General features: G+C 43.2%; 1 protein-coding gene across 1 annotated transcript in view; it reads right to left on the reverse strand.

The window, feature by feature from the left end:
- GPR158 (G protein-coupled receptor 158) overlaps nt 1-27,159 on the reverse strand; it is a 265,624-nt gene that overhangs the window by 208,356 nt on the left and 30,109 nt on the right. Inside the window, exon 2 of the mRNA XM_083189245.1 lies at nt 24,641-24,746. Coding sequence (XP_083045371.1) covers nt 24,641-24,746 — 106 coding nt within the window. The remainder of the gene's footprint in view (nt 1-24,640; nt 24,747-27,159) is intronic.

Here is a 27,159-nt window from a genome sequence, read left to right on the forward strand (position 1 = left end):
ACTTTATCTCTCTAACTCCGAAGCTTAGAAAATAGACCTCATAGTACTTCAGTCAATTTGGAAATTTTTTAAACCTAAACTACTAGGGTGCGTTGCTGAGCGTGCTTGGGAATCATCGGTCTATAGTATCAGACTCGAAAATGTAGTCAGAACTGCGGAGAAGATCGAGACGGACGTTCTCTCTGTCCAAGACCTGTACCTTTTCAGAGCAAAAAAGCAGGCAACGAAGATAGTCAAGAACCAACTACATCATGGCCATGGCTTGTTTAACCTGCTGCCATCAGGCAGACGCTACAGGACCAATTCCCACCAGGTCCACCAGAAGCTTAAAAAGTTTCTTCCCTCAGGCGGTTCACCTGCTGACACGTGAACTCATGAACACCGCACTGTCTAGTCACGCCATAACCCTCTGCTCACAATCTAACACGGTGTCCCCTCGGAATAACTTTCTGTATGACTGTACATGTTCCGCCACCTGTTTATATTTTTTTTTTTTTTTTTTTTTATTTTTTTTTTTATTATGCTTTCACCTTACAATACATTTGTCAAATACATTATATGTACAAAATAATTGTGATGTTGTCATGAACACAGAGTTACTGGTATACATATTAGCTTGAATCACAATAAGAGTAATGTGAAAAAATAATAGAAGTTCAAGATACAAGCAGCATTGACAATTAACCTGTGTCCACATCAGTCATTGTTCGACACTTGTTTTTAGTTTCAATTATTAAATATCATCAGCGGGGAGGCCGTGTTCCCAGAAGCTCCCATCCCCCATTCCATACCCTCTTCCTAGTCGATTTCCTAGGGAATTGGTGGATCTCCCTGTACCAATCTTGTTTCGTAGTATTCTGTGTTCTGGAGGGTTTGTTTGATCCTACTCTGAAAATCTCTCGGTAATGTATTTATATAACTCTCCCATGTGTTAAAATAAGTTTTTGTGAGTTTTTCTTTATGCATTGTGGTCTCCAACCAATCCATCATGAACAGATGGTGGAGTTTTGCCTTGAATAACTCTAAGGGAGGGGGGGAGGGGTCAATCCAGTTTTGTAGAATAGCCTTGCAAGCTGCTGCACTGATCGCAACTGATAGCTTTTTGCAGCCTCTTGTTATCCTTTGTTGTTCGGGAAGTATGCCAAAAATCGCCCACTCCGCAGTAAATGGTAAATAGTTTAATAGGTGGTCTAGGGCGAAAGATTTCACCTGTAGCCAGAATTTGCGGATAAATGGGCACGCCCACAAGCAGTGAAAAAGGTCGGCTTGTGGAGCTTGACACTTACCACAGTGTCCTGTATTTGGCATGCCGGCCAAAAATTGTCTCTTGGGGGAATAATAGGATCTATGAGTGATGTTCAGGAATAGTTCCTGGTACTGGGCGGCTGGGAACAGTTTGCGAGATGTGGATAGCTGTTTAATTAAATGTTCGCAGGATAGCGTGGGGAAATGCGTTAACCATTGTTTCATACCTGATTCTGAATTAGAGTGATCAAGGAGAGGATTGAATATCCTATAGTGTATTGAGATAGCTTTTCTAGTTATTTGTTGGGCGCACAAAACCCCGTCGAGTGTGTTTGATAGGTCCTGCTTCGAGAGAGACTTCAACACTGAGCTTACGTAATGTTGCATTTGGAAAAACGCTATTGGGAAATTTCTGAGAGTTGGAAAGGAGGTTTGTGCCTGGGAGAACGTCAGGGGTTTACCGCTGGATGGATCTGTCAGATCGCCAACATTTCTCAGGCCTTCTCTACTTAGAGATGAGAAAGGGAAGCTAGCCTCCCCGTGCTGGAAATCCGGGTTGCCCAAGAATGGGAGGAATAAGCTTTTATATGAATTTAATTTATAGGAGTGGCGTAGTATGTGCCACAAGCGATATGTGGACCACAGTAATGGGTTCTGGGATAGATTTGTAGGGATTTCCTCTTTTATTTTGTGTAGAAAGGAGATTAATGTGTCTTTTTCTAAAAAGGCTGATTCCAGGTGTGTGTTGGCGTATACTTCCGTATTCTTAAGCCAGTCTCTTAAGAATCTGGTGAGGGATGCGTAGTTGTAAGCTTGGACGTTGGGAAGACCGATTCCTCCATTGAACCTAGCTTGTTGTAGTTTATTCAGTGCAATCCTGGATTTCTTCCCTTTCCATATAAAAGTTCTAAATAAGGTATTAATTTTTTTGAGGTCAGTATTGCTTATTAGGAGTGGCAAAGATTGTAGGACATACAGTAATTTGGGGAACGTTGACATCTTAATTAAATTCGCCCTCCCTAAATAGGATAATGTTAAGTGTTTCCAGCTGTCCAGTTCAGAGGCCATAGCTTGAATAATTTCTTGAATGTTTTTTCGATAGAGTTCCGTGGGGTATTTAGGAAGTTTAATTCCCAAATAAACGATGTGTGATTTTTCCCAGGCAAATGGTAGGTTTCTACCCCAACCTGGTTTAGCTATCCCCGGTTGTAGAAAGAGACCTCTGGACTTCTGGAAGTTTACTTCGAAACCTGAAATTTTGCCAAATTTGGATAATATATCAAGAATTTCTTTGATCGAATCTTTTGGGTTTCCTATATATAATAAAACATCGTCTGCGAATGCAGATAGTTTTATTTCTGTTTGGCCTATCTTGATTCCCTTGAAAGGAGTGAAGGTCTCCAGTATTCTAAAGAGGGGGTCGATGGATAAGTTAAAAAGGAGCGGGGATAGAGGGCAGCCCTGTCTAGTACCTCGCTGCATTCTGATGGGGATCCCTTTTTGGCCGTTTATTATTAGGGATGTCATAGGGCTAGTGTAAAAATATTTAATGAGATTAATGAAGGTGGAATTGAAACCTCGAGCTTCCAGAATTGAAAACATGTGTGGCCAGGCTACTGTATCAAACGCTTTGTTTGTATCTAAGCTAAGTAGCATGTTTTTGGAGTGAGGAGACTGATTAGAGGCCACAGTGGCCGCTATCGCCATACGTATGGCTTTAACTGAGTGACAGTCTCGGACAAAGCCAAATTGGTGCGGGGTTAGCAAGTCAGGGATAATACATTGGAGCCGATTGGCCATTATTTTTGCTAAAATTTTAAAATCGGTGTTAAGGAGGGTTATTGGTCTGTATGATTCTATCAATAAAAGATCCCTTCCCGGTTTAGGAATCAGTGTGGTGTGAGCTTGGTTAAATGTTGGGTATATTGGGTTGGTTTTGTGTATTGTGTTAAAGAGTTCTAGGAGGGTGGGAATTTGTTCCTGTTTTAATAACTTATAGTATACTCCTGTGAAACCGAGATTTATGAGCTTTGAGGCCAGATATGACCTCCGAAAGTTCTTCCTCTGTAATGTCTTTTTCTAGGATTTCTTGTTGGTTTTGAGTGAGCTTTGGCATTTGTATGGGTGCCAGCAGCTCTCTCCGAATATCTTCTTGTAGGGGGATGGCGCTATAGAGTGAAGTGTAATAGTCAGTGAACCTGTTTAAGATATCTTGTGTTTTGGTGTGTGTTTTGTAGCATCTCTGATTGCCGTGATATAGGATTTTTTCTTCCAGGGTTTGGACATAGTGGCCAGTAGCTTCCCTGTTTTATTGCCCCATCTGTAATAGTAGTTTTTAGTATAGTCCAGGCGGAGCTGTGCCTGAGATGTCAGGAATGATTCCAGAAGCTGTTTGTCCTGGAGATATAAGTTAAGATTGTCCTCAGAGGGAGTAGTATTATATGTTGCGAAGCTCCTTGTGACTGCGGAGTAAAGGGATTTGTATTTTAGTGTTGATTCCTTACGAGTCCGTGTTGTGTAATTTATGATATGCCCTCTCATTACTGCCTTTGACGCCTCCCAGAACAGCACTGGGTTGTCCCAGTGTTCAATGTTGTCATCCATATAGTTTGCCCAAGATTGAATCAGGTATTTTTTAAAATCCTGGGATGAGGATAAGAAGTCTGGGAAGCGCCAAAATCTAACCGATGTTTGCATTAAGTCTGAGGTTATTTTTAGAAATATAGGGGCATGGTCTGAAATAATGATATTACCTATATCAACTTTTTCCAGTTTATTTAGTAAGGAATGGGATATGAGGAAGTAATCTATTCTCGATGTGGATCCGTGAGCTCTGGAGAGATGTGTGTAAGACCTATCTGTGGGATTTAGGAGTCTCCAGGGGTCATGGAGTTGTAATGTGTTTTTAAATTCTTGGATGTATTTCCAGCACGGGGAGGAGGGGCGTGGGACTGGGTTTGATTTATCTAAGAGGGGGTCGTCTACTGTGTTGAAGTCTCCACCAACCACTAGGGGGAAGTTAGTTCTTTTGGCCAGTAAGGAAGATATGGTGCGTATAAAATCACCCGTTGAATTATTAGGTGCATACAAGTTTACTAAAGTAAATTTGGATTCTTCAATTACCAGATCAACAATTAAATATCTTCCCTCAGGGTCAGCCATTATATCTAGAATGTTATATCTGAGATTCCTATGGAATATTATTGCCACTCCTCTGGATTTGGACGCATGTGATGCCTGGAGGCATTCTGCTATCCAGGGAGCTCGAAGCGTGCTGTTGTCCCCTGACTTCCAATGAGTTTCCTGTAAGAAAGTAATTGCTGAGTGCTGCTTCTTGATATGCATAAGAACCTTTTTCCGCTTAATTGGGGTGTTCAGGCCTCCCACGTTCCATGACATTACAGATAATGAGGCTGGTGGAGGGTTTGTTTGATTGGGTGTAGATATATTATGTACTGACATCTATTCTGTGAGAGTGGGGAGGGTCCAAATCCCCCCGACGTGGCGGGGGTGGAGCCATAATTACAATGGTGCGAAGTAAGGCCTCTCCCGCCTTCAACCCTCTGTGTCCTATAAATCTTACAGTTCTACAAGGTCGAGACGTACATGACAGTGTGGTTTCATTTTTAGCAGTGCAAGGTGAGATAGCATATTTTTCAAAAACGCAAAAGAAAAAAGGTGGGTCTTCAAACTGGCCCACTAAGTAAATCTGAGGATCCTCTATGGTGGCATAGAGGATGCTCCGAGATGTTATCAACAACTGAACAAGCATAAGCATAAACATACATAAATGAGAGAAACATGAGAAAAACATTATTACATAAAGTGAAGGCACTGATGTACCGACTTGTGACATCGTATCCAATAATACTGTAAAATAACATACATAGTTAGGCGGTAAATTTTGAAGCCACACCTATGACCTGAAGGGGGTGAAATATATCGAAGGTCATTATAAAGCCGTGTGGCATATCAAGTGTAAGGTAGTTACCTAGATTTAATCTCTAGAGCTAGCATTGGATCTCGCTGGAGAAGGTGGATTACTCCTTGAGAAGTAATTTTTTGCTGTCTGGGGGTCCTCAAAGAAACGTGGTTTGCCATTTTCCATGACCCTCAATTTGGCGGGGAAGAGCAAAGCAAATCTGATCTGCTTGTCAACAAGTATTTTACACACCCCTGAGAAGGCTTTTCTTTTCTGAGAAACTAGGGCAGAAAAATCCTGAAACACCATAATACGTTGGTCATCGATTTTGAGTTCAGGGAGGGAGCGGTATGCTCTTAGGATTTTTTCCTTATCCCTGTAATCGAGAAATTTGGCTATTGTTGGCCTAGAACGGGTGTCTCTTTCCCCACGATTAGCCCCAAGTCTATGGACTCTTTCTATTGGTATTGGGGTATCTGAGTCAAGGAGACCCAGGGCTTTTGGAATCAGCACCCCAACGTATCTTTGTAGTTGGGCGTCGCTGATCGCTTCTGGAATGCCAATGAAACGAAGGTTACTTCGTCTATTGTGATTCTCCAGTGAGTCTAACTTCTCTGCCATAGATTGTATTGTTTGCGATTTAGAATCTAACTCTTGCTGGAGAGTGTGGAGTGTGTCCTCGGAGTCACTTGTTCTTTGCTCTAAGGTATTAATTCTAGAAGTATTCGAGTCTATTCTAGCCAGGGAGGCATCCAGCCTCGCCTGTAAGTCCTCGAATTTTTTGTCCATTAAGGGCATTAAAAGATTTATTACTTCTTTTGCAGTCTCAGCTGGGGTAGGAAAGCCTGTGACCGTGGATACGTCAAATGACGTAGTATCTTGCCTACTCAGTGGTGATAGGGGGGGATGAGGAAAAGGTTCCAGCCATTGTTTTATTGGCGGAGCTTTTTTTGGAGCTTGCAGATTTTGCGCTTGAGGAAGGCATATTATCGTGAGATGAGGTAGGCCTTTCAAGAAATCTGTCCATACCAAGATGGACAATATTAGTGTGAGAAGCTATATTGTCTTACTTGACCCCTTTAGACCTTATAATAACGTTTTAAAAGTGGGTAATCCTTAAATTAGATGTACATCAGTACCTGCTAAGGTATTTATCACATCATGAAAACATTATAAATTCAGATTCAACAACAGAATATGAAAAGGACAACAATCAAAACAAAAAAAAAAAAAAAAAAAAAAGGGGGGGGGGAGTAAGGGAGGGGATACGAGCAATATGAGGGAGCACCAGATATGTTATCAGTAATATATCACTTAAGGCGCACACAAAGTGTTTCGGGTCTTTTGTGCGACTCATATAATGAGGAACCGTCTTTACAGCGTAATGACGATGTATTTGTATTTATGTGGTCACCTTTGTTTGGCGGAGTTTAAACAGTGTATAGGGGGTGGACCGAAGTCACGTAAATTTGAATTACTGTAACTAGTTCACCAATTGCAGTATAGTATTTCAGTATTGAGGGTGTAGAGTTGTTCTCAGGTGAGGAGTGTAAATGGCCAGTAGGTGGTGCTGTTACCTTTTACAACTAATCTGATGAGTTAGCCATATGTCTACCATGAGAGTCTCAAGGGTTGTGGTTAGGAATAAGCTTACATATATTGTAGAGATGTTGGTTCTGGGCAGTCAAATGCAAAGTTTCCAACCCGCTGAAAGCTTCAGTTCAGCAGCTGGGCTGGAGCGGGCAGACTCTCTCCTCCCCTGTAATGAGATGTCCTGCGTTGGGGGGCAATCACAGAGAGGCAGCCGGTCGTGAATCACACTGCTCTTCTCCCCGGGGCAGCGGTGTAATAGAGATGAAGTCCAAGCAGCACTGTTCAACTGGTCTTGGGGGGGGGGGGGGATATGGGCTGAGGCAGCAGACTTCTAGCGCCTATTGAAGAGGGATAGTGTTTCCCTATGAGCCCATTTACTGAGTTGCTTAATTTAGTCCATTAAGTGGCAGCGGGCGTTAGTAGTCCTGGGGTATGTCGGGCAGGATCCTCCTACTGTAGCACTCCGCAAATGGCTGTGCCAGGGTACCTGAGCTGCAGAATCCACGAGGGAGTAGCTTCCCCGGAGGTGCCAGGAGCAGGGGAGCTCGCGCGATGCTCGGCAGGTGAGAGACAGACACAGGATAGCTGAACGCTGGGACAGCGACTCTGTGCCGACTCCCGTCGCGCACAGAGGTGTTATGTGTGGGGAGATTTCTGCCGGTCCGCACCCCGCCGGTGAGTAGTGCGGGTCAGGAGTGCTACTGCTGCTGTGTCTATTCTGTCGGGTGTCGGGAAGGTGGTTCCCGCGCACACAGCGTCCGTGTGGTGTCCAGCTGATGCAAAACCCAACACTGGGCAGCGGGAGCGGGTGGGGAGTCCTTACCGGGTTTTTGGAGCAAAGAGCGTGGTTCCCCTCTCCCCGGGACCCGCGGGCAGTTAGCGGGCTGTTCAGTCACAGGCTCTCCCTCCACTCGTTGTTCGCGCGATGCTCGGCAGGTGAGAGACAGACACAGAATAGCTGGACGCTGGGACAGCGACTCCGTGCCGACTCCCGTCGCGCATAGAGGTGTTGTGTGTGGGGAGATTTCTGCCGGTCCGCACCCCGCCGGTGAGTAGTGTGGGTCAGGAGTGCTACTGCTGCTGTGTCTATTCTGTCGGGTGTCGGGAGGGTGGTTCCCGCGCACACAGCGTCCGTGTGGTGTTCGGCTGATGCAAAGCCCAACACTGGGCAGCGGGAGCGGGTGGGGAGTCCTTACCGGGTTCTTGGAGCAAAGAGCGTGGCTCCCCTCTCCCCGGGACCCGCGGGCGGTTAGCGGGCTGTTCCGTCACAGGCTCTCCCTCCACTCGTTGTTCGCGCCAACGCCGATGTCGACGCTGGCGTTCATGCAGGCCTGCGCTTGCTGTAGGCCGGACTTCGGGGTCAGAGATGGGGATTTTCAGCTTGCGTGGCACGGCAGATTGTTCCCTGGATGGTAAGGAGCAGTTTTAGCTCAATTTTCGTCACTTTGGTGGATAAGTGTTCTCTTTATAGATGGATTAGGGAGCTAAGCCACGGAGCTGAGCTAAAATGCGGCCACTCTAGTTGGCCCGCCCACCGGAAGTCTCCACCTGTTTATATTTATATTGCTTATTGTTTATACTGTATGCTGTTTACTAGTTGCCCACCTGGCTGCTGCGCAGCAAACCAAAAACAAATTCCTAGTACAGGTTGAGTATCCCTTATCCAAAATACTTGGGACCAGGAGAATTTTGGATAACGGATTATTCCGTATTTCGGAATATTTTAATATTTCAATGATTTATCTTGAGGTATCTTGCATTTAGGTTGTACATATAAATCAAAAACACGAAATAAACACAAATATATATTTATTTGTGCATAAAATAAGGTTTCAAAAGATGAAACAAAGTTTGTGTACAATCTCAGGCACTGAATTTAAATGCCAAGCAATCATTGTCTTGTACATATATAGTGCCAGTTACATATCATTCCCTCAGTAGGGCCAGTTACATATCATTCCCTCAGTAGTGCTGTTACAGATGTCCCCAGTAAGTTTTTAGCAAAAAAAAATAATTTTTGTTCACTTTCTGGAGTGTATGGTTTTCGAAACGAATAATTCGGATAACGGATATTCGGATACGGGATACTCAACCTGTATACGCAAGTACAGTATACCTGGCCAATAAAACTGATTCTTATTCTTTGTTCATGGTTGCATAACATTTCACCCCAGTCCAGCAAAGGGTGAGCAGGACGCCTTCAATCTATCCCAAAAATGAAAGAGTTACTGCAATATGAACTTTTGTTGAGCCATCTATCAAATAGCTGTCATGGTCATATGGCAATAAGCTGTAGTCGGTGTCTTTCCTTCAGACTTGTGACTCTGGCATTCCGCATAAATCTTTCATAGCTAAATTTAATTTATAGGCTGTCAAAACTAGATGACTTGAATGTCTTTCAGAAGTTAATTGAGCATGATTTTCTTAGGCTATTTGGAAACTTTCATAAATTTGATTCTACAAATATAAGTGTCGAGGAAATTACTGGCATGAGAAAAAAAAACCAGAAGAGGCAACGTTTATCACTCCAAAATCCGCTGTCGGCAGGCAGAAATTCAATACAGGATTATCTCACACATTGATACCAGACATGACTTATGTGCACTCAGCCACGGAACAGAAACTATTGTGCTCCACTCTTGGCGAGCCCATTCTTGAGCACAGATGGTAAAATTACAGTGACCGAAGTACTAATTACATTTAATTACGTCACCTGTGCTGATGCTTGGATGTAATTAATACCTCGACTACTGTAGGGTGGTCAGAGATATGCACAAATACACATCTGGTAAATCTGTGGTGCTTGTTGCAGTGAACACGAGAAACCGCCTGAATGCGTCAACTTGCAGCCAATGCAAAGTGTCCCAAGATACCCCATTTCCACTGCTACCTTAACCTGGGTTATTGTTGGGACTAACCGGGTCATGGCTCATTGGAAAAGAACCCAGGTCTAGAGACATGGTAATCCGACCAGAGTGAAATGGGGCAGCACGGATGGTATAATGGTTAGCATTACTGCCTCAAAGCACTGAGTTTATGGGTTCGATTCCCACCATGACTCTAACTGTGCAGAGTTTGTATATTCTCCCGGTATTTGCGTGGGTTTCCTCCTGGTGTGCCTGTTTCCTCCCACAATCCAAAAATATACTGGTGGGTTAATTGGCTCCCTAGAATGAATGTGTGTCTGTGTGTGTGTAGATGTTATAGGGAATATGGATTGTAAGATCCCCTTGGGCTGACATACCGTAGATGTATATGTTAAAATTTTCTCTGTAAAGTGCTGCGGAATACTGTATTTGTGCGCTACATAAATAACTGGTAATAAATAAATAATAATGTAAGGCTGCAGGCTTTTAATGGAAACAGACCCGGATTCCTACTGCACCCTGCTTATGCACAAATGCTTAATTTCCCCGCCTCCCACTTTGCAATGCCGGTAATGTGGTCATATCATAGCGGAGAGCGTGGGCTGTGTTGTTGCAAACGGGTCTTCATGCCCCACCTATTTTCCTGAGCCTCACCCCCTGTTGCACTGACCCGGCTGTTCCCAACCGGAGGGTGAAACAACCGGCCAATGGTGTTGCAGATGATAGAATGCTGCGACTTAGGAGAAACCTCGGATCACAAATGCAGGCACCCATGATAACACCTCCAGCCACATCCGAATCTGGCACATGGTTGTCATTTTACATTCCGCAGTGTAGCTGTTACAAACTCTATAACGTTGGGAAAAGTTCTACCATGTCTAGACTATAATTTTCTGAGATTTGTTTTGTACTGCAAATACCTTGTTACTTCATTAGGAGGTTATTAGTATCTTGTATAAATGCCTTCCAGAGAAAGCACTGCATGCTGAGTATTTGTACATAGCTGTTTTGTGAGACTAAATGTGTAATTTTAGTGTTGCCTTCTTGTTCGTGTGCCATGTACTTAAAAGCACATTATATCTACAGGCAGAAAATAATTCACTGCTGTGTAGGTGGTTATACACGGAAGACTAGTGTATGTATTTTGTTCTCCAAAGGAAATCACAGCCAGGAACCATTATCTGCAGAACCAGGGTGCCCGGGAACGACTTGAGCACATTAAGTTAGTTTAGTGCAGTAATTCCTCTTTTGCACTTTCTACAGATCTCCGCCTCTTGCTGAGATAATTTCTCCATTAGGTCGGAGCAGAATAACAGAACCATAGGGATGATTATACGCACTCCTTTATTTGTAAACAGCTTCACGTTCCCATTTAGTTCTCTTTTCAAAAGCAGATCATGTTTGTATTCAATCCACATAAACATATCTAACAAGAACGTAGAACCTGTAACGCAGCTCGAAAATTGCCGCTTTGGATGTGTAGAATGGAGTTATTTTAAGTATGATAGTTTATTAATAGTAAATATGACTTATTTTCATCGGGGTTCTTTTGAATTGAATGGATTAGGCGTCAAGCTATTCTAATTTATGTACAATACACCTTCCTGCTACTTTAATAATATAAATTGCTTTCATTTCTTATCTTTCTTGACTTCATTTTCAGCAGTGCCTTTATAATGGTTAGACAATGCTGTTTTAAATTGTTACCCTTAAAGAATATAGAACCCAGCAGTGCTCTATGCATTTGTGTATTCAGAGGCCACTTTTGGTGTCTTTTACAGTTATTCAATAGATATAGCTTATTAACAATACAAACACCATTTAATTTTTTTTTTTTCAAGTAAGTTTTTAGGAATCCATATACACTGAAAAAAGAAAGAAGATGTATACTTAGGTATACTGAAAGGGCGCCCATATGGCGTGCCTTGCCAAGCTGCAACCTGAGAAAAGGGGCGTCACCCCCTTACAAAAACAGAAATGGAAGGACGGTTGCGCTCATACAACAACAACAGGGGTGACATTCTATGGGATAAGAGTTTTTCGCACGTCAGTTTTTCGCCCATTATCGCACTTTTTTCAAATCGCATTTTTGCCTTGGATTCGTATATTTAATGAGGTGCATGATCCGGCAAGAAAAGTGCGATTGAGTGCGATAATGGGCGAATTTTCGGCATGAAAATGTGCGAATTTGAGCTTATGTGCGATTCTGGGATTGTATTAAAAAAAAAAAATTGCGTGGGGTCCCCCCTCCTGAGCATAACCAGCCCCGGGCTCATTGAGCCGGACCTGGTTCCAAAAATACGGAGGACAAAAAGCGTAGGGGTCCCCCATATTTCTGAAACCAGCCCTGGACTCTTGGACCGGTCCTGGTTCCAAAAATACGGGGGACAAAAAATCTGGGGGTCCCCCGTATTTTGAAACCAGCACCGGGCTCCAACAGCCCGCAGTGTCATGCCACAGCCGGGGGACACTTTTTACATAAGGTCCCCCGGCCGTACCATGAGCACCGTGGCTGGTCAGCCTTGGATGGGGTACCTGGAGGAGTAGGGACCCCCCCCAATAAAGGGGTCCCCCCCCCCAAGGCTTTACCCGTCCAGGGCTGAAGCCCGGGGCTATCACCGGCGTCCCTGGCCAGTGGACGCTGGCCTGATGGTGTAAAACCTTTCAATCCTAACATTGCTTTATACAGGAGAACTACAAGTCCCAGCAGACCTCCCCCGCAGGCTGGGACTTGGAGAACCACAAGTCCCAGCATGCTGGACATTAATGGGCCCTCTGGGACTTGTAGTCCACCTGTAAAAAGAATGTGAAAAGAAAACACACACTTTATTACATACACATCCACACACCTCACTTTTACACAAATATACTTACTGATCCACAGCGCTGGTCTCCCTTCTGCAGCAGAGCCGGTCAGCCCACACTATCAGCGGGCTGAACCGGCTTTCTCCGATAGAGCTAACAGCTTCTGTCGCGCTGTCCCAGCGCAACAGAGGCTGAGAGCGTCTTCGGCTTATGCGTCTCCATGGAGACGCATAGCTCAGCCAATCAGGGCTGAGCTATGCGTCTCCATGGAGACGCATCGCCCAATCACGCTCTCAGCCTGTGTCGCGCTGGGACAACGCGACAGAAGCTGTTACCTGCACCGGAGACAGCCGGTTGTCCCCGCTGTCAGTGCGGGGGTAGCCGGCTCTGCTGCAGAAGGGAGACCAGTGCTGGATCCTGGATCGGTAAGTATATTTGTGTAAAAGTGAGGTGTGTGGATGTGTATGTAATAAAGTTTTACTTTTCTGTGTGTGTGTTTTCTTTTCACATTCTTTTTACAGGTGGACTACAAGTCCCAGCGGGCCCATTAATGCACCGCATGCTGGGACTTGTGGTTCTCCAAGTCCCAGCCTGCGGGGGAGGTCTGCTGGGACTTGTAGTTCTCCTGTATAAAGCAATGTTAGGATTGAAAGATTTTACACCATCAGGCCGGTGTCCACTGGCCAGGGACGCTGGTGACAGCCGTGGGCTTCAGCCCTGGACGGGTGAACCCTTGGGGGGGACCCCTTTATTGGGGGGGTCCCCACTCCTCCAGGTACCCCGTCCAAGGCTGACCTCATGGTACGGCCGGGGGACCTTATGTAAAAAGTGTCCCCCGGCTGTGGCATGACACTGCGGGCTGCTGGAGCCCGGTGCTGGTTTCAAAATACGGGGGACCCCCAGATTTTGTGTCCCCCGTATTTTTGGAACCAGGACTGGTCCAAGAGACCGGGGCTGATTTCAGTAATACGGGGGACCCCTACGCTTTTTGTCCCCCATATTTTTGGAACCAGATCCGGCTCAATGAGCCCGGGGCTGGTTATGCTCAGGAGGACAGACCCCACAATTTTTTTTTTCAAGAAAAAAAAAATAACACATTTTTTACCACAGAACCATGCACAGATCTCAATGATCTGTGCAGGGTTCTGGCCAACTCGCATATCAGAACCTGGTCTGATTTTTTTGGCAAATTTAAGACACATTTCCCAAATTTGCATCTCATTAAATATGCGCATTGTATACTTTTCAATGGGAAAACATCTAGATGCGAGTTCCGGCGCGAGTTAAAATCGCACTTTGTAAAAGTGCGATTTTGCGGCAAAATTTTTGCAGTTTTCCGCATCTCATTAAATATGCGAAAACGGGATTTCGCCCGTTTTTTGAGAAAATTTCGCCCAAAAACACAAATCTCATCCCATAGAATGTCACCCCAGGTGTTTTACTTGTTATAAAAACATGGTTATTTATTTCAAGATAAAAAGAATTTCTTTCCTCTAAAAAAGGTAACAATTGTTAAATGAAGCTTTATAGCTACAAACAACTAAAAATGTGGATGTACATGAAAGGTAATGCTGCAATATTTTGTGCACTAGGAATAATTTCAAAAGTCACCTCAGATCCAGGTGGGTCCTGTCCTCTCCCGGGCCCAAAAGGATGATGACCACAGTAGAAATGGAAGTAAATGGCGTATAATATTTTTTCCGCTGTGTCACCTCCGATAGATGGCCAAATGGAATAAATCTATATAATGATGTTAAGGATGCGATGGATGTGGGATCCTGGCAAGGCAGCAACCACAGAGGCGGCGCTCCTCCACAAGAAAACGATGCCCGTCCTGGGATCCCACACTCCAGAGAAGGAAAGGGCAGTTTGGGTAAATGGTCCTGTAATAGTAATGGTGCTGGCAGGCACACACTGGATGGGTCAGTAGAAGGCAGCTGGATGGGTTCACCACTGGCCAACGTGCCTCGCTGCCCCTGCAGCTCCCTCAAGGATCTGAGGTGACTTTTGGAATTATTCCTAGTGCACAAAATATTGCAGCATTACCTTTCATGTACATCCACATTTTTAGTTGTTTGTAGCTATAAAGCTTCATGTAACAATTGTTACCTTTTTTTAGAGGAAAGAAATTCTTTTTATCTTGAAATAACCATGTTTTTATAACAAGTACAACACCTGTTGTTGTTGTATGAGCGCAACATCCCTTCCATATCCCTATACACTGGCCTGCAACCAGAAATTGTGGGTTCCAGTACAAATGGAAAAGACAGTCCCCCCTGCCTGCCCTTTTCCTTACCCCTTTTCTTGTCCCTTCCTATTGAACCACCTTTTAATTCATCAGAACCATTTATAATGCATATCATCCCAATGACCACCATGCAATATCCAGAGCATCCCAATGACCACAATACACAAAGAAGGATATTCTGGTTGACTCGCAAAGCTGAGAAATTCGCACAGATGGCCTGCACAAGCGCATAAGTGAATATGCGCAAGCGCAGGCCTTTACCATCGCTCACTGTTGTGAATTCACAGTGGTGAGTATCAACCTGAATGACCTCCAAAAGCATGCCAGCAACTACCATACTATTCACAGTGTAATACCATCAGAATGGCAGAGTGTTTCAGTGATCACTATGCAATACCCAGTGCATCCCTATGACCACCATACAATACACAGAGCACCCCAGCAACCACCTTTCTATACACAGTGACAAAGCATCCCAGTTACAACTATACAATACATAGCGACAGCAGTGGTGTAACTAGGGGTCCGCAGCCCTAGCGGTGGCGGGGGGGGTGGAGCCGGTACCACAGGGGGCGCAGGCAGAGATCTGAGAGACTGCAACTGCCTGAACCAGAGACGGTGACAGACTGGGGGCTGCAGCTACTCCCCATTGTGTGTAGGGTACCAGTGGATTTTAGAAATTGTTTAAGGTTAAAACAACTTTAAGAACATTCCAAAATCTGTGATAAGTTTGGGTTTATGAAAAAGAAACATTGTATATGTAGGGTTATCATTTATCTAGTGCTTCTATAACCATATGGCTATAATCTGGTTGCTAGAAGCAAGGTTGGATACATCTTCTCCTATAACAGTTAAGTATGATCAAAGTGAAATCTGTTGGTGAAACTGCCACTCTGGTCCCTCTGTCAGTGTTCTGGATCAATACAAATGAGTATGACTTTGACCAAGTGTTGAAACACTAGTATTTCAACAAGTGTTGAAACATTCCCCACTGGAGTTAGATTGTATTATATTTGGGCCTTTGTACTTTTATATTTGGAGAAAAACTTTATGTTTTCCAACAGCAAAAATCTACAAAATATCTTAATTTGAACAAAAATAAAAGCGCATCATTCATTTTTCATTATCACTTAGTTAATGTTTGTTTTTTTCCAACTACCGTATTAAATTTAACTCCAATATTATCAAACTTCATCAGCATGATATTGTAAGTGATTTAATCCATTTTTAATAACATTGCAATATCATTTCATATACAATTTTTTTCTCCACAAACACTTCAGACTGCAAAAACAATGCAATACTATGACCTTGCGAAGTCCAGTGATCTAGATTTACACATTCAGATCCTCTCCTGGGAATTAGCCTACTGCATGATCTATTATCTGTCCTAACTATAATTCTAAGGATGTGTGATATTGTATTTTCTTCTCTCTGAAAAATGAACACGGTGAAATGTATTCTGTGATCCACAATGATTATTCCACTTGGCAGGCAGCAAGGGTATTTCCTACCTACTTGTTCAAATATTAATCTGATACCTAGTTTCTAGGTAATTTAGACACATTTACTGTAGATGAGAGACCTTGAAATCTAATTTAGAAAAAAATAAAACATATCATTTATGCTATAATTTATCTTGAGTGCTAACCTTGGTGCATACAGTCACAACAAAAGAACTACAATGATGGTTTGTAGATGGAGATCTCTCACCTATCTCAGGAGTTGCCTTGGGTGTCATACAATGATTCAGTGGGGTAAAATTACTAAAATGGGAATTTTATTGAAGATGGGATGTTGCTATAAGCAACAATCAGATTCTATCAATTATCTTCTAGCACAGCGGTTATCAACCTTTTTCTCTCCCATACCGCTTGATTAGACTTTAAATTTTTGAGTACCCCCTTCTCTTAATTTGAAATATCCACAGTGCTTATGAGTGGAGTGGAAGTGAGCGGTATGCGTGTCCTTATATTAAGGAGTAGTGGAGGAGTAGTGTGTGGTCAGGAATCGTCATCCCTCTGTGTCTGGCCGCTGGCTGTGTACTGTCTTCAGGGTTCCCACTAACTCCTGTAGGATTGATGCCGCTGCTTCCTCCACCCATGTCAGTGCGGGGTTGATAATCACTGACAGCACGGGTAGCTCCCAGTGGATGGCTCTCAGGTACAAGCACAAGAAGAAACTGATGACACTGCAGATGGAATCATTCATCTAGAGACTTCTTTTTCGACCATTACCAATATTATTTTAAAGTACCCCCAACCAGTCTGCAGTGTATCTCCAGGGGTATATGTACCCCAAGTTGGGGACCTCTGTACTAGAAGGTGCTAAAAAAAATTATAAAAATAATCTGATTGGTTGCCCATAAAGTAAATTTACCCCAGTGTATCTACTGGGTTATCGTGGAGAGTAGCTGTCGCAAGGCCTAGTATATGCCTACTTTAAAGTGATTAAGTGTAGCTATGTGGTAGAAAGAGATCAAATATAAACAGTGGCGGTTCAGTTATGATGCTTTAGGGCAGTGCAAAATTCAAATAGCGGAGCCGCACTAACTGCCAGTGAACCCTGGCCAGCGATGTTTGGCAGCGGATAGAGTGGCAGTTGGGGTGACTTCCCTAATTGAAGTTTGGACCGGCATTAATTATAAACAAGTAAATATAATAGGCTGGCAGTGTTGTTACTGGAAACAACAAAATACTACTGTATATCAATAAGGCTGCAATTCAACACACAATAATGTTACCATGCTTCAAATAAACTTAAAAAAAAGTAAAGAGAAAGATTGTCTGGTGCCAGCAAAGAGACCATTTTCCTCTTAACTTTTTTGTTACATTATACCATTGTCCTTGGCAGCACCCCTGAATAACGAAATATTGTACAAAATAGCAATTGGGGATACCCTAGAGCAGGGGCAAACGCAGGATTTTCAGAAGGGGTTTCCAGAGGGGCGGAGCAAAGCACAGAGATGGACACTTAGGTGACCCAGTATATGCTTTGATGTCCCGTGGGTGGTAGGGGGTATTATATCAACCGCTCAGCATGTAGGGCCTGGATCAGTAATTTCCACTAATTATCCTTTACTGCACAGATGGTGGGAGATAAGGTGGGAGAAGGGGGCATTGGGCTGAATGAAGGGGCCCTGATACATAACTTCCGGGGTAGTAGAAGATGTTTAATACGCAGAGGGAGGGTGTATAGTGGAGTGGGCTTATTAATCATAATTTTCTGGTGGGAGGACAACTTGTTTGACTGCAGATATCTCCAGTTCCCAGAAATAGATTTCTTAGATTTTAATGTAATTAAAAACTAGAGAATCCCACCTACCAAATGGTATTAAGGACTAGGGGATCAGACTTTAGGAGGCAGAGCAATCTGCCAACGAGTATATAAAACTACATACCAGGTGTGTGGAGCTGGAGCAGTAACCAGCTGCTGGAAGGCTGATATCTCTGGTTCTGGGACAAGCTTCTAGTGTACTTCAAAGGGGGAGAGTCCCAGCTTTTGGAATATACCCTCAGATAAACTCTAAGTCAGACAGAACCTGAAATATCTGACTGGGAAGAGCAATTAAAAGGCTCCGGTTCCCAAGGTCCGATTTTAAAAATTCTTGTACTCATGGAAAGAGGGGACCCTTAGCTTTCAGCCTAGGGCCCTTAGACTCCTGGGGGGGGTTTCTGGGTACTCGGAAACCCCCCCTGCGTATGCTACTGCTAGAGTACATTAAGTACCAACCAGTGCAAAAGAATCCCAATTCCCCTTTCCCTTGATTATCCTTCAAATAACCTTATCCTGCATGCAAAACATATTAGGTCTGTGCTTCAGCTGTAAATGAAATGGTTACTACTGTATTAGGATTCTGTTGCAATTTTTCAAAGCTTTAGCATAAAGTATCCTTACACTGTGTATATACTTTATTGACAACACACATTTTACATAAAGAAACCACTGGATGACACCATTTCATTGCAAAGCTAGATTCAACCTAACAGTGGAGTAGATGTATGTAGCAGTCATAAGGGAGGAGAAGTGATAAAGTGCCTGGTACTTTATCACCGGCCAATCAGCTCTTGACTGTTAAGTTACAGGCTGGGTTTAAAAAGAGACAGTTGGGAGCTGATTGGCTGGTGATAAAGTATCAGTCATTTTATCACTTCTCCTCCATTATCACTGCTTCATACATCTTCCCCAGTATACTATAAACCAGATTTTCAAGAAGCATTGAAAATATATTGAAATATCAAGAATAGAATCCGAAGGAAACTGTTACAATTATAATTGTACTTTTATTTCCTCCTCATCACCATCATTCGCTGTCTGATCAAATCAGAAAATCTTCATTCTTAAATTCATTGTGACCTTACTTTGCTGAGTGAACAAACACTTCTGCATAGTATGATGTTTTCCAGTAGCATGGGAGATGTGTTTCCATGGCAACATGTCCCAGGTAAAATGATTCCCTAAGCTTGCTTACACAGGACTACGTAGCCAGGCTGATGATATTTGCCTGGCTGTGTAAGATGATGAAGACTAATGGATGATCTTAAAATGGCCATATCTAATTATCAAGTCCATGAAAGTACTAGATGACAAATCATAAGAATATCAGTCTTTTTTTTTTTTTTAACTCAAACATACTGTAGTTCCTCAATCACTGGCAATTTTCTCAATTTGAAATATCCACAGTGCTTACAAGTGGAGTGGAAGTGAGCGGTATGTGTGTCCTACGGTGACCACCTCATCCCTTTAATCCGGGACACATGTTAATTACACAGGTTCTGTGGCAGTTTAAAACCAGGGGAAATGGAGTCTTGAGGTGTGGCAGTTTAAAACCAGGTGAAAGCCAGCCACAGAACCTGTGTAATTAATATGTGTCCCGGATTAAAGGGATGAGTTGGTCACCCTAGTGTGTCCCTCTGTGTCTGGCCGCTGGCTGTGTACTGTCTCCGGGGTTCCCGCTAACGCCTGTAGGATTAATACTGCTGCTTCCTCCACCTGTGTCAGCGTGGGGCAGATGATGTCTGATGTCAGGGTAGCATGGGAAGCTCCGGGTGTATTGCTGGTCAGGCAAAAGCACAAGAAGACCCTAATAATGCTGCAGATGGGACCAGAAGGGATGCAACGTGGTTAGTCTCCACGGCAATGAGAGACTTCCTCTTTCATCGGGAGACTTCTTCTGCCATTACCAATATTATTTTCAAGTACCCCCAACCAGTCTTCAGTGTACCCCCAGGGGTACAGGTATTGCAGGTTGGGAACTGCTGGTATAGAGATTTTTTTACTAACAGTAAATCTGCCAAAAGTGGTAAATTTACTTAAGCTTCTAAAAAGGAAAAGAGATGTTGCCCATAGGAACCAATCAGATACTGTCTATCATTTTGCTAGGATGCAACTGAGAAATGATAGGCATAATCGCATTTGTTACTATGGGCAACATGACCTATTTCACAGTAAGTGCATATTTTAACTTTGGTTTCAATGCAAGGCCTATTACTTAGACCCCCTTAGATATGAGGTGGAGGGCTCATCCCTCCACCTGTTCCAACTGAAGCAGTGTCCAGAGCAGAAGTAGCCCAGCAGTCCATACAGATTAGTTCAGCCAAGACAGAAGAACAAATTGAGCACAGCAAGTGATTGCAGAACGAGCAGTCATCCAATAAGGTGACAGGTTTACTTCTTCTTCTGTTGTCCTTCCCAGCGAATCGCAGCTGATGGATGGAACATCCTACGCTGCGGGATACAACAGATGCTTCTTCATAAACACAACGGCTTCGGGAAAGATTTAGTGCTTGTTATAAAAATAACACCCTACATAGAACCATAGTCACATAGGGCCTTATTCTAGTTCACTCTTTCTGACAAAATCCTTCTTAGATGGACAAAACCATGTGCACTGCAGGTGGGGCAGATGTAACTTGTGCAGAGAGAATTAGATTTGGGTGAGTTATTTTGTTTATGTGCAGGGTAAATACAGACTGCTTTATCTTTGCACTGCAATACAGATCTCATTTTGCAGTAAAACCCCACCAAAAATCTAATTCTCTCTGCACAAGTAACATCTACCCCACCTACAGTGCACATGGTTTTGTCCATCTAAGAAGGAATTTGTCAGAAAGAGTGAACCAAAATAACCCCCATAGTTACCTTGACAATGTTACCACACAGGACAATGCAGAAACAGCAAAAGCAGATTAATTTGGACCCACATGTTGTGAAAAACAGATCAATCTGACAACCAGGAGGGTAACCAGAACTTCTTGGGTCCCATTGAAACATACTAAAGGGGCCCTTTGCCCCAATAACATTTGAGGGACACTTGCCCACAGCACTTATTAATAATTATTGATTCCTTTTCTGAACCATAGCGTGCCCTAGTTAAATTATGCCCGATAGCTGTGCCCTAGTTTATTTTATGTACCCTTCTAGTTCCCTACTTTAAATGGTTTTACATTGTAGTGCTGTCAGTGTACATGATGTCACACTGTGACCCCCAATTCTTAATGAATATTAGTCTCATCACAGTGCCACATTAAACTGGCCAACAGTTCAAAATATGCAACATTACAGTGCCCCTTTACCAGTAAAAAATCCACTACACCCACCCTCACTCACAATATAATGTCACACAATTCAGGCTGGGCAATGGATCAGACTAGATTACACAGCAAGCACATCTCGGGAATTGATATGGAACTTTATGGCCTGAGTCCAGGCCCCCCTGTCCATCTGGGCCCCATAGAAATGGCAGCCCTTGCACACACTATAATTATGCCCATGCTGCCATCAAGCATACATTAGCAGATGGGTCTGCTTTTGTGTCGCTAGCTTGGAAGTAGAGGTTGCAGTCTTGATTCTGAGTTGTACACAAGACCAGTGCACCTTAGGAAATACACACATCTCTGAGCAATTCTTAGTCAGACATAATTCATCTCTGGCCAAGTGTTGCTGGGTGTCAATGGGGCCGAACTGAGCATATGCGGGTAAAATAACTGTCTTGTAGGCATAAAGTGGGTGTGTTGCCAGAGTTACACCATATTGTATGCAGAGGGGATGCCAAGTATGGCGCGGGTATAAGCGACAATAATAGTGATGGCAGCCATGGCAGCCGAGAGGAATGGCGGGCCCAGGTAAAAAATTTTGGGGGGTGGCCTAAGTGTGGGGGTGTGGTCACCTCGCACACTTAGGCCACACCCCCAAAATGTTTAGCGGAGGGTGAAAGAAAACTCTAAAAACTCTAAACTCAACTCAGCACACACCTACAGCATGTGCTGTGCTGACAGCAGGCTCAGAATGAGCACATGCTGTAAGTGTGTGCTGCTGTTGCTACCCGGGAGGGACGGAGGAAGAATCGAGGGGTCTGACCAGGCGGGGCCCCTCCAGCAAGCCTGGGTCCGGGTAATTAGTACCCACTCCCCCCCACCCCACCCCCCCTTGGCTGCCCTGTTGGAAGCTGGGGGCAATGTAGTCTCAGAGATCTCATGACTCTGAATAAGCGTGGTTAGTTACAACAGGCTTCTGATTGCAGATAGAGGGGCTAATTCAGACCTGCTCACTAAGCAGCATATTTTTTTTGCATAGCGAATAGGTAAACACAGCCCGCTTCCCCCCCCCACACACACACACACACACACTTTACAAATCCCGACCATCAAATTATTTTTCTCCCGCTCGCAGATAAAAGTCAGTCTGAATTGACTTTTATTTGGGTCGGAGATGACCAAAAGGGTGTGAGGATGCATCGGCCTGTCTGCGTTCCCAGGGAAGCCCATAACATGCTGATTGTTCCCCTGCCCCAGCCTGCTCTCCACCCCCTTCCCTCCCCTGCCCGTATGAGCACCCGGTGAGTGTGATTCTCGCATAAGGTGTTCGCAAAGCGGCTCCGCACATGCATATTTTAGCCCATGCACAGACCCACAACATCAGTCACTGGCCCAAATTCGGGCCATACAGATCAAACCTGAATCAGCCCCAGAATTTTGGCAGAGTTACGTGTGAGTCAGAATCAGGCCCTGTGTAGGGATGGCCATCAACCATCGATGATTCGAAATCATTGATGTTTCATGGCCGATGTCAAATACATTATCCATCGATAGGGGAGAACCAGATGGTTTCCCTCCATCGATGGAACAGCAAAACAATGTGTTTTTTTCTTCAAAGTGCCGGAACATGGAGCATAGCTCCGCCCCCACGAAACCCAGCCCCCATGTTTTGATTGGCCCACAGGCTAATCAATCAAACACAATGGATGACCATCGATATATAAAAATATCGATGGTCATCCATAGCATAGTTTAGCACAATCGATGGCCAGTTGCAGAATTACCATCAATGGCAACCATCGATTGGCAATGGCAACGATGGCCATCCCTAGCCCTGTGACCCTTAGCAAAAGAGGAAATAAAAAAACACCATTGCCTTTTTATCAAAGCTACAAAAAATGACCATCCAATTGTATCTTTCTTGACTTATATATAATCATTTCAAGTTTAAGGTTAATTTGCACTCTAATAAAAGACTTTAGAATTAGTTTCTAAGACATTTTAATTCCAATCTTATATTCGAGCTCATCGACATTTATATCAAAATGGAAAAATTATAATTTGTCGCTGCTGATATGTTCAAAGGTTACAAGTAATATGAAAATTAGTATTGTCAACTCCATTCTTTTGATTGCAGGAGATTTCAGGACACTACGGGCGTCCTAAAGCACGCTGGGTTTAATTAGTCTCAAAATGCAGAATACAACAGTCGCATATATTGTGCACTAAAAGCAAAATATAATTAGATGGCTTTCATTTAGGACAATGAAGCACCATGCTCAATAAACATTAAACCCATTTTCAAAGGGATTAAGAAGATAAAACCATAACATAAAAAACCATTAAACAGGCTCGTTATGCTAAGTTTCAGTTATTTTCCTTATTAGTGATAAACCCTGTTTGAAAAAAAAATATCACAGCGAACGATAAATCTCCCAAACTGATTCACAACATTTCCAGCTAGAATCTTCCCCAGAAGACAGTGGGGCACCTCAGCTCTTCTGAGTATGACAGATGAGCACAGATGCAATCTGCTGCTGCAGTCCATGCAGTCAGATCATTTTAAAACTATTTGCTATAATTGTCTACATCCTGGAAATATCTACGGAGAATAAGATCATCCTTCAAACCTTTGCAGAAAATATATTTTATACCTACAGTAGTTTCTTCTCTAGAGTTTTTTAAATGTATTTATTTAATTAGCCAAATATTCATCAAACAATGTACTTATGCGTGAGTAGAGGTCGGTCAGCTCTTTAAAATCATTTAAAGCAGGGATGGGGAACCTTCAGCCCTTCAGCTGTTGTTGAACTATACATCCCAGCATGCCCTGCTACAGATTTGTTATTTGGCCATGCTAAAATTGTTGCAGGGCATGCTGGGACATGCAGTTCAACAACAGCTGGAGGGCCGAATGTTCCCCATCCCTGATTTAAAGCATAGACTATTGCTCTCTCCACAACTCATACATTTGGTTAGCCATTGGGTGCATTTTCATTAGAGTGACCAACTAAAGCATGTGTGAGCATCGGCATGTGTGTAGGGCCCATTGAAGAAAACAATTTGGATGTTGGTAGATGGCTGCACACAGTGAATGCAACTACTAATATACTAAACAGATACAACTAGCCAATTTAACATTTTAAGTGGGCACCAGGTAAAAGACAGCACAAGACTCAGAGAAAAACTAAGGGACAGATTTATTAATGAGTGATATTCTTGATATCAATCATTGCGAATGTTAAATAGTGCTCCAGCCAATCAACTCATACTGTGATGTTTGTAAAATGACAGTTCTGAGCTGATTGGTTGGAACACCATTTAACATTTGTAACAAGTAATAACAAGAATAAATCTTTTAAAACTTCCCCTGTCTGAACAGCAGACATTTCTATGTCCCCATTGGCACATTAGTTGTTCTTACCTTTGAGCTGTTATGTTGACATCTGTGAGTGCCAGAAAACCACCCATCGTTTGAGCATTGGTCGATGTCCGTTTTCTGCAGGTTTACATCCACTTTAATTACTCCCCTGAAAAATGAAATATATCCATTTTTAAATATTATAGATAAATATTTCAGATACGTTGATTGTGACATCCTGTAGAACATACTGTATAGATAGATCTAGCCCTTTAATAGCATTAAGTGAGCCAGAGCTATTTCCCTACTGTATTGTTCTATGTATTGTATTGCAGTTGAAAACAATAGGCCTTGGCTCACCATGGCTCACCATGGCTATCCAGAGAAGGTTAGCTGAAGAAGGCTCCATCTGTATATACGGTAGTCATTCTGTGTCTCTCTATGTAGAGCATATAAAGCAGGATTGCTGACCTTGGTCTTCAAGGCACACTAAGGGGTAAATTGACTAAACTGGGAGTACTATTGAAGATGGGATGTTGCTCGCAACAACCAATAAGATTCTATGGGTGAAATATAATAGGATGAGAGATTCCAGAAAGTGAGAGAATTGGGAAGAAATCTCCAGTTTTTTTAAAGCGGCAATCATTTACACTGCAAAACCAAACTGGTTTTGCAGTGTAAATGATTGCCCCTTTAAAAAAACTGGAGATTTCTTCCCAAATCTCTCACTTTCTGAATCTCTCATCCTATTACATTTCACCCTACGTCTTCTTTATTCAGCACCTTCTAGAAGATAATATATGGAATCTGATTGGTATAAAGGCAGGAAACTGTTGACCAAGGCCCAGAAGTAAGAGCTTGTGGCTTATGGGGAGCCTTCTGCGATGTAGTCACTAGATTTATTGCAGAACTTTTTTAAGCCCAAACCAATCTGGTTGTGCCCATGGGCAACCTTCTTTTGCCCACAACTTGCTGACTCATATATTTGGACCATTTTATAACCTTATTATAGTTTTTTTTATTTTACCAGTGTAACAATTATTACATTCTTATCAATCTCTCACCTTTGTAACACCCCTTAACTTATATCTTTTGATTCTTTCTTAATAACACTTTCTAACCTTAGCCATTCACTCAGTGGTGGAACTTGTGGCCCAGCCTGGTGCAAAAATATGGGTGCGAGGCCCTCCATCCGACCAAGGCCTGGGTAAAAGTACCTGCTCCCCCCCCCCCCTTTGACGCCACTGAACATACTCCTCTTAGTAATGTAATTACTCATGTTCCCATTGTGACCACTACGAGGTGTATGTGTATCCAGGAAAAACTTTAGGGCCTGATTCATATCTGTGCACTAATTAGAGAATTCACAAATGGATCTATTATTGAATAACTGTGTATGCATATCGGTCACATTAGCGAGGGAAAATAGTGACAGAAGATGTAAATGTATAGTACTGTATATATCATTCTCTTGCAATCTGACAGACAGGAAGCTGGCAATTGGGGGCGGTAACCTCCCGTTCTCTGGGTGTGTCAGAAAAATGCAGGCGTGCCCAGGCGGTTTTGAGGAGGGTCTGTGACGTCAGCGATGACCGCTTCCACCCTGACTCAGTCGCTGATCAGTGAAATGGTCAGACCTACTCACATTTGCACAGACGGCAAAAACTCTTTGACGATTCGGAAACTGCGTATGGATTTGCAAAATTATACCAATTAGCGTTTCATTTGCAATTCGCAAGGGGCGGTTACTCTTTCTGTCTGGGTGACAGCTTACTCCTCGCAGTCCACTGCGAATTCTCAGGTCTGAATCAGGCCCTTAGTACGAGTTTACCAGTTGTTAAATGCTGCAACTTCCAATAAAATGATATTCCATTAGTATTTCCTACAGGGCTGTTTGAAAAAATCAATTATCAGCTCATTTGTAGGAAAGAGGTATTGTTTGCTTGCACATTCAGCAGTGTTTGAGAGCATTAGCTCTAGAAAAGACCTTAAACAGATAAAAATCAAATAGAACCCTCTAAACCCCCCACTCTCAGAACAAACTACATTCTTTAAAAATAATAATATGAGCCCAGGACCTCTACTGAGATTTATAGTTCAACACCAGGGAACGGTGAAACAATACAGTTAGCAAAACTGTTTCCTTTTCCACTAATATAATGTATTAGTATTCAGTGGCTGGCTACCAAGCCTGTTGACACAGCGCCTGAGTCCGGGTTCAGTATGATTTACTGACGAACGTTTGACCAATGGTCATTATACCGACACCAGTTGACCGATAGTCAAAATACTGACGCAGACAATATAATGACATTCATACTTTTTTGGTGTGTAGGTTGACGTAGGTTGACATAGACACTGTCTAAGTGTACCGCGTCTGCTGGAATGGCTCGCTGCGGTCGCTATGCTTCAGGCATGTTGCCTCGTGCTTGGCACACTTTTATATAAGTATGAAAATGTCTGTTTGGTACTTGTGTATTTTGGCGGCGCCCATCGCATCGCATACCATAACACATACGATGGTATGCGATGCGACGCGATATCGTACGATAGTGCACGATGGCATACAATTTTGAAATTGT

This window comes from Crinia signifera, chromosome 5, assembly GCF_055691185.1.
Source record: "Crinia signifera chromosome 5, ASM5569118v1, whole genome shotgun sequence".
In the NCBI taxonomy this organism is placed as follows: Eukaryota; Metazoa; Chordata; class Amphibia; order Anura; family Myobatrachidae; genus Crinia; species Crinia signifera.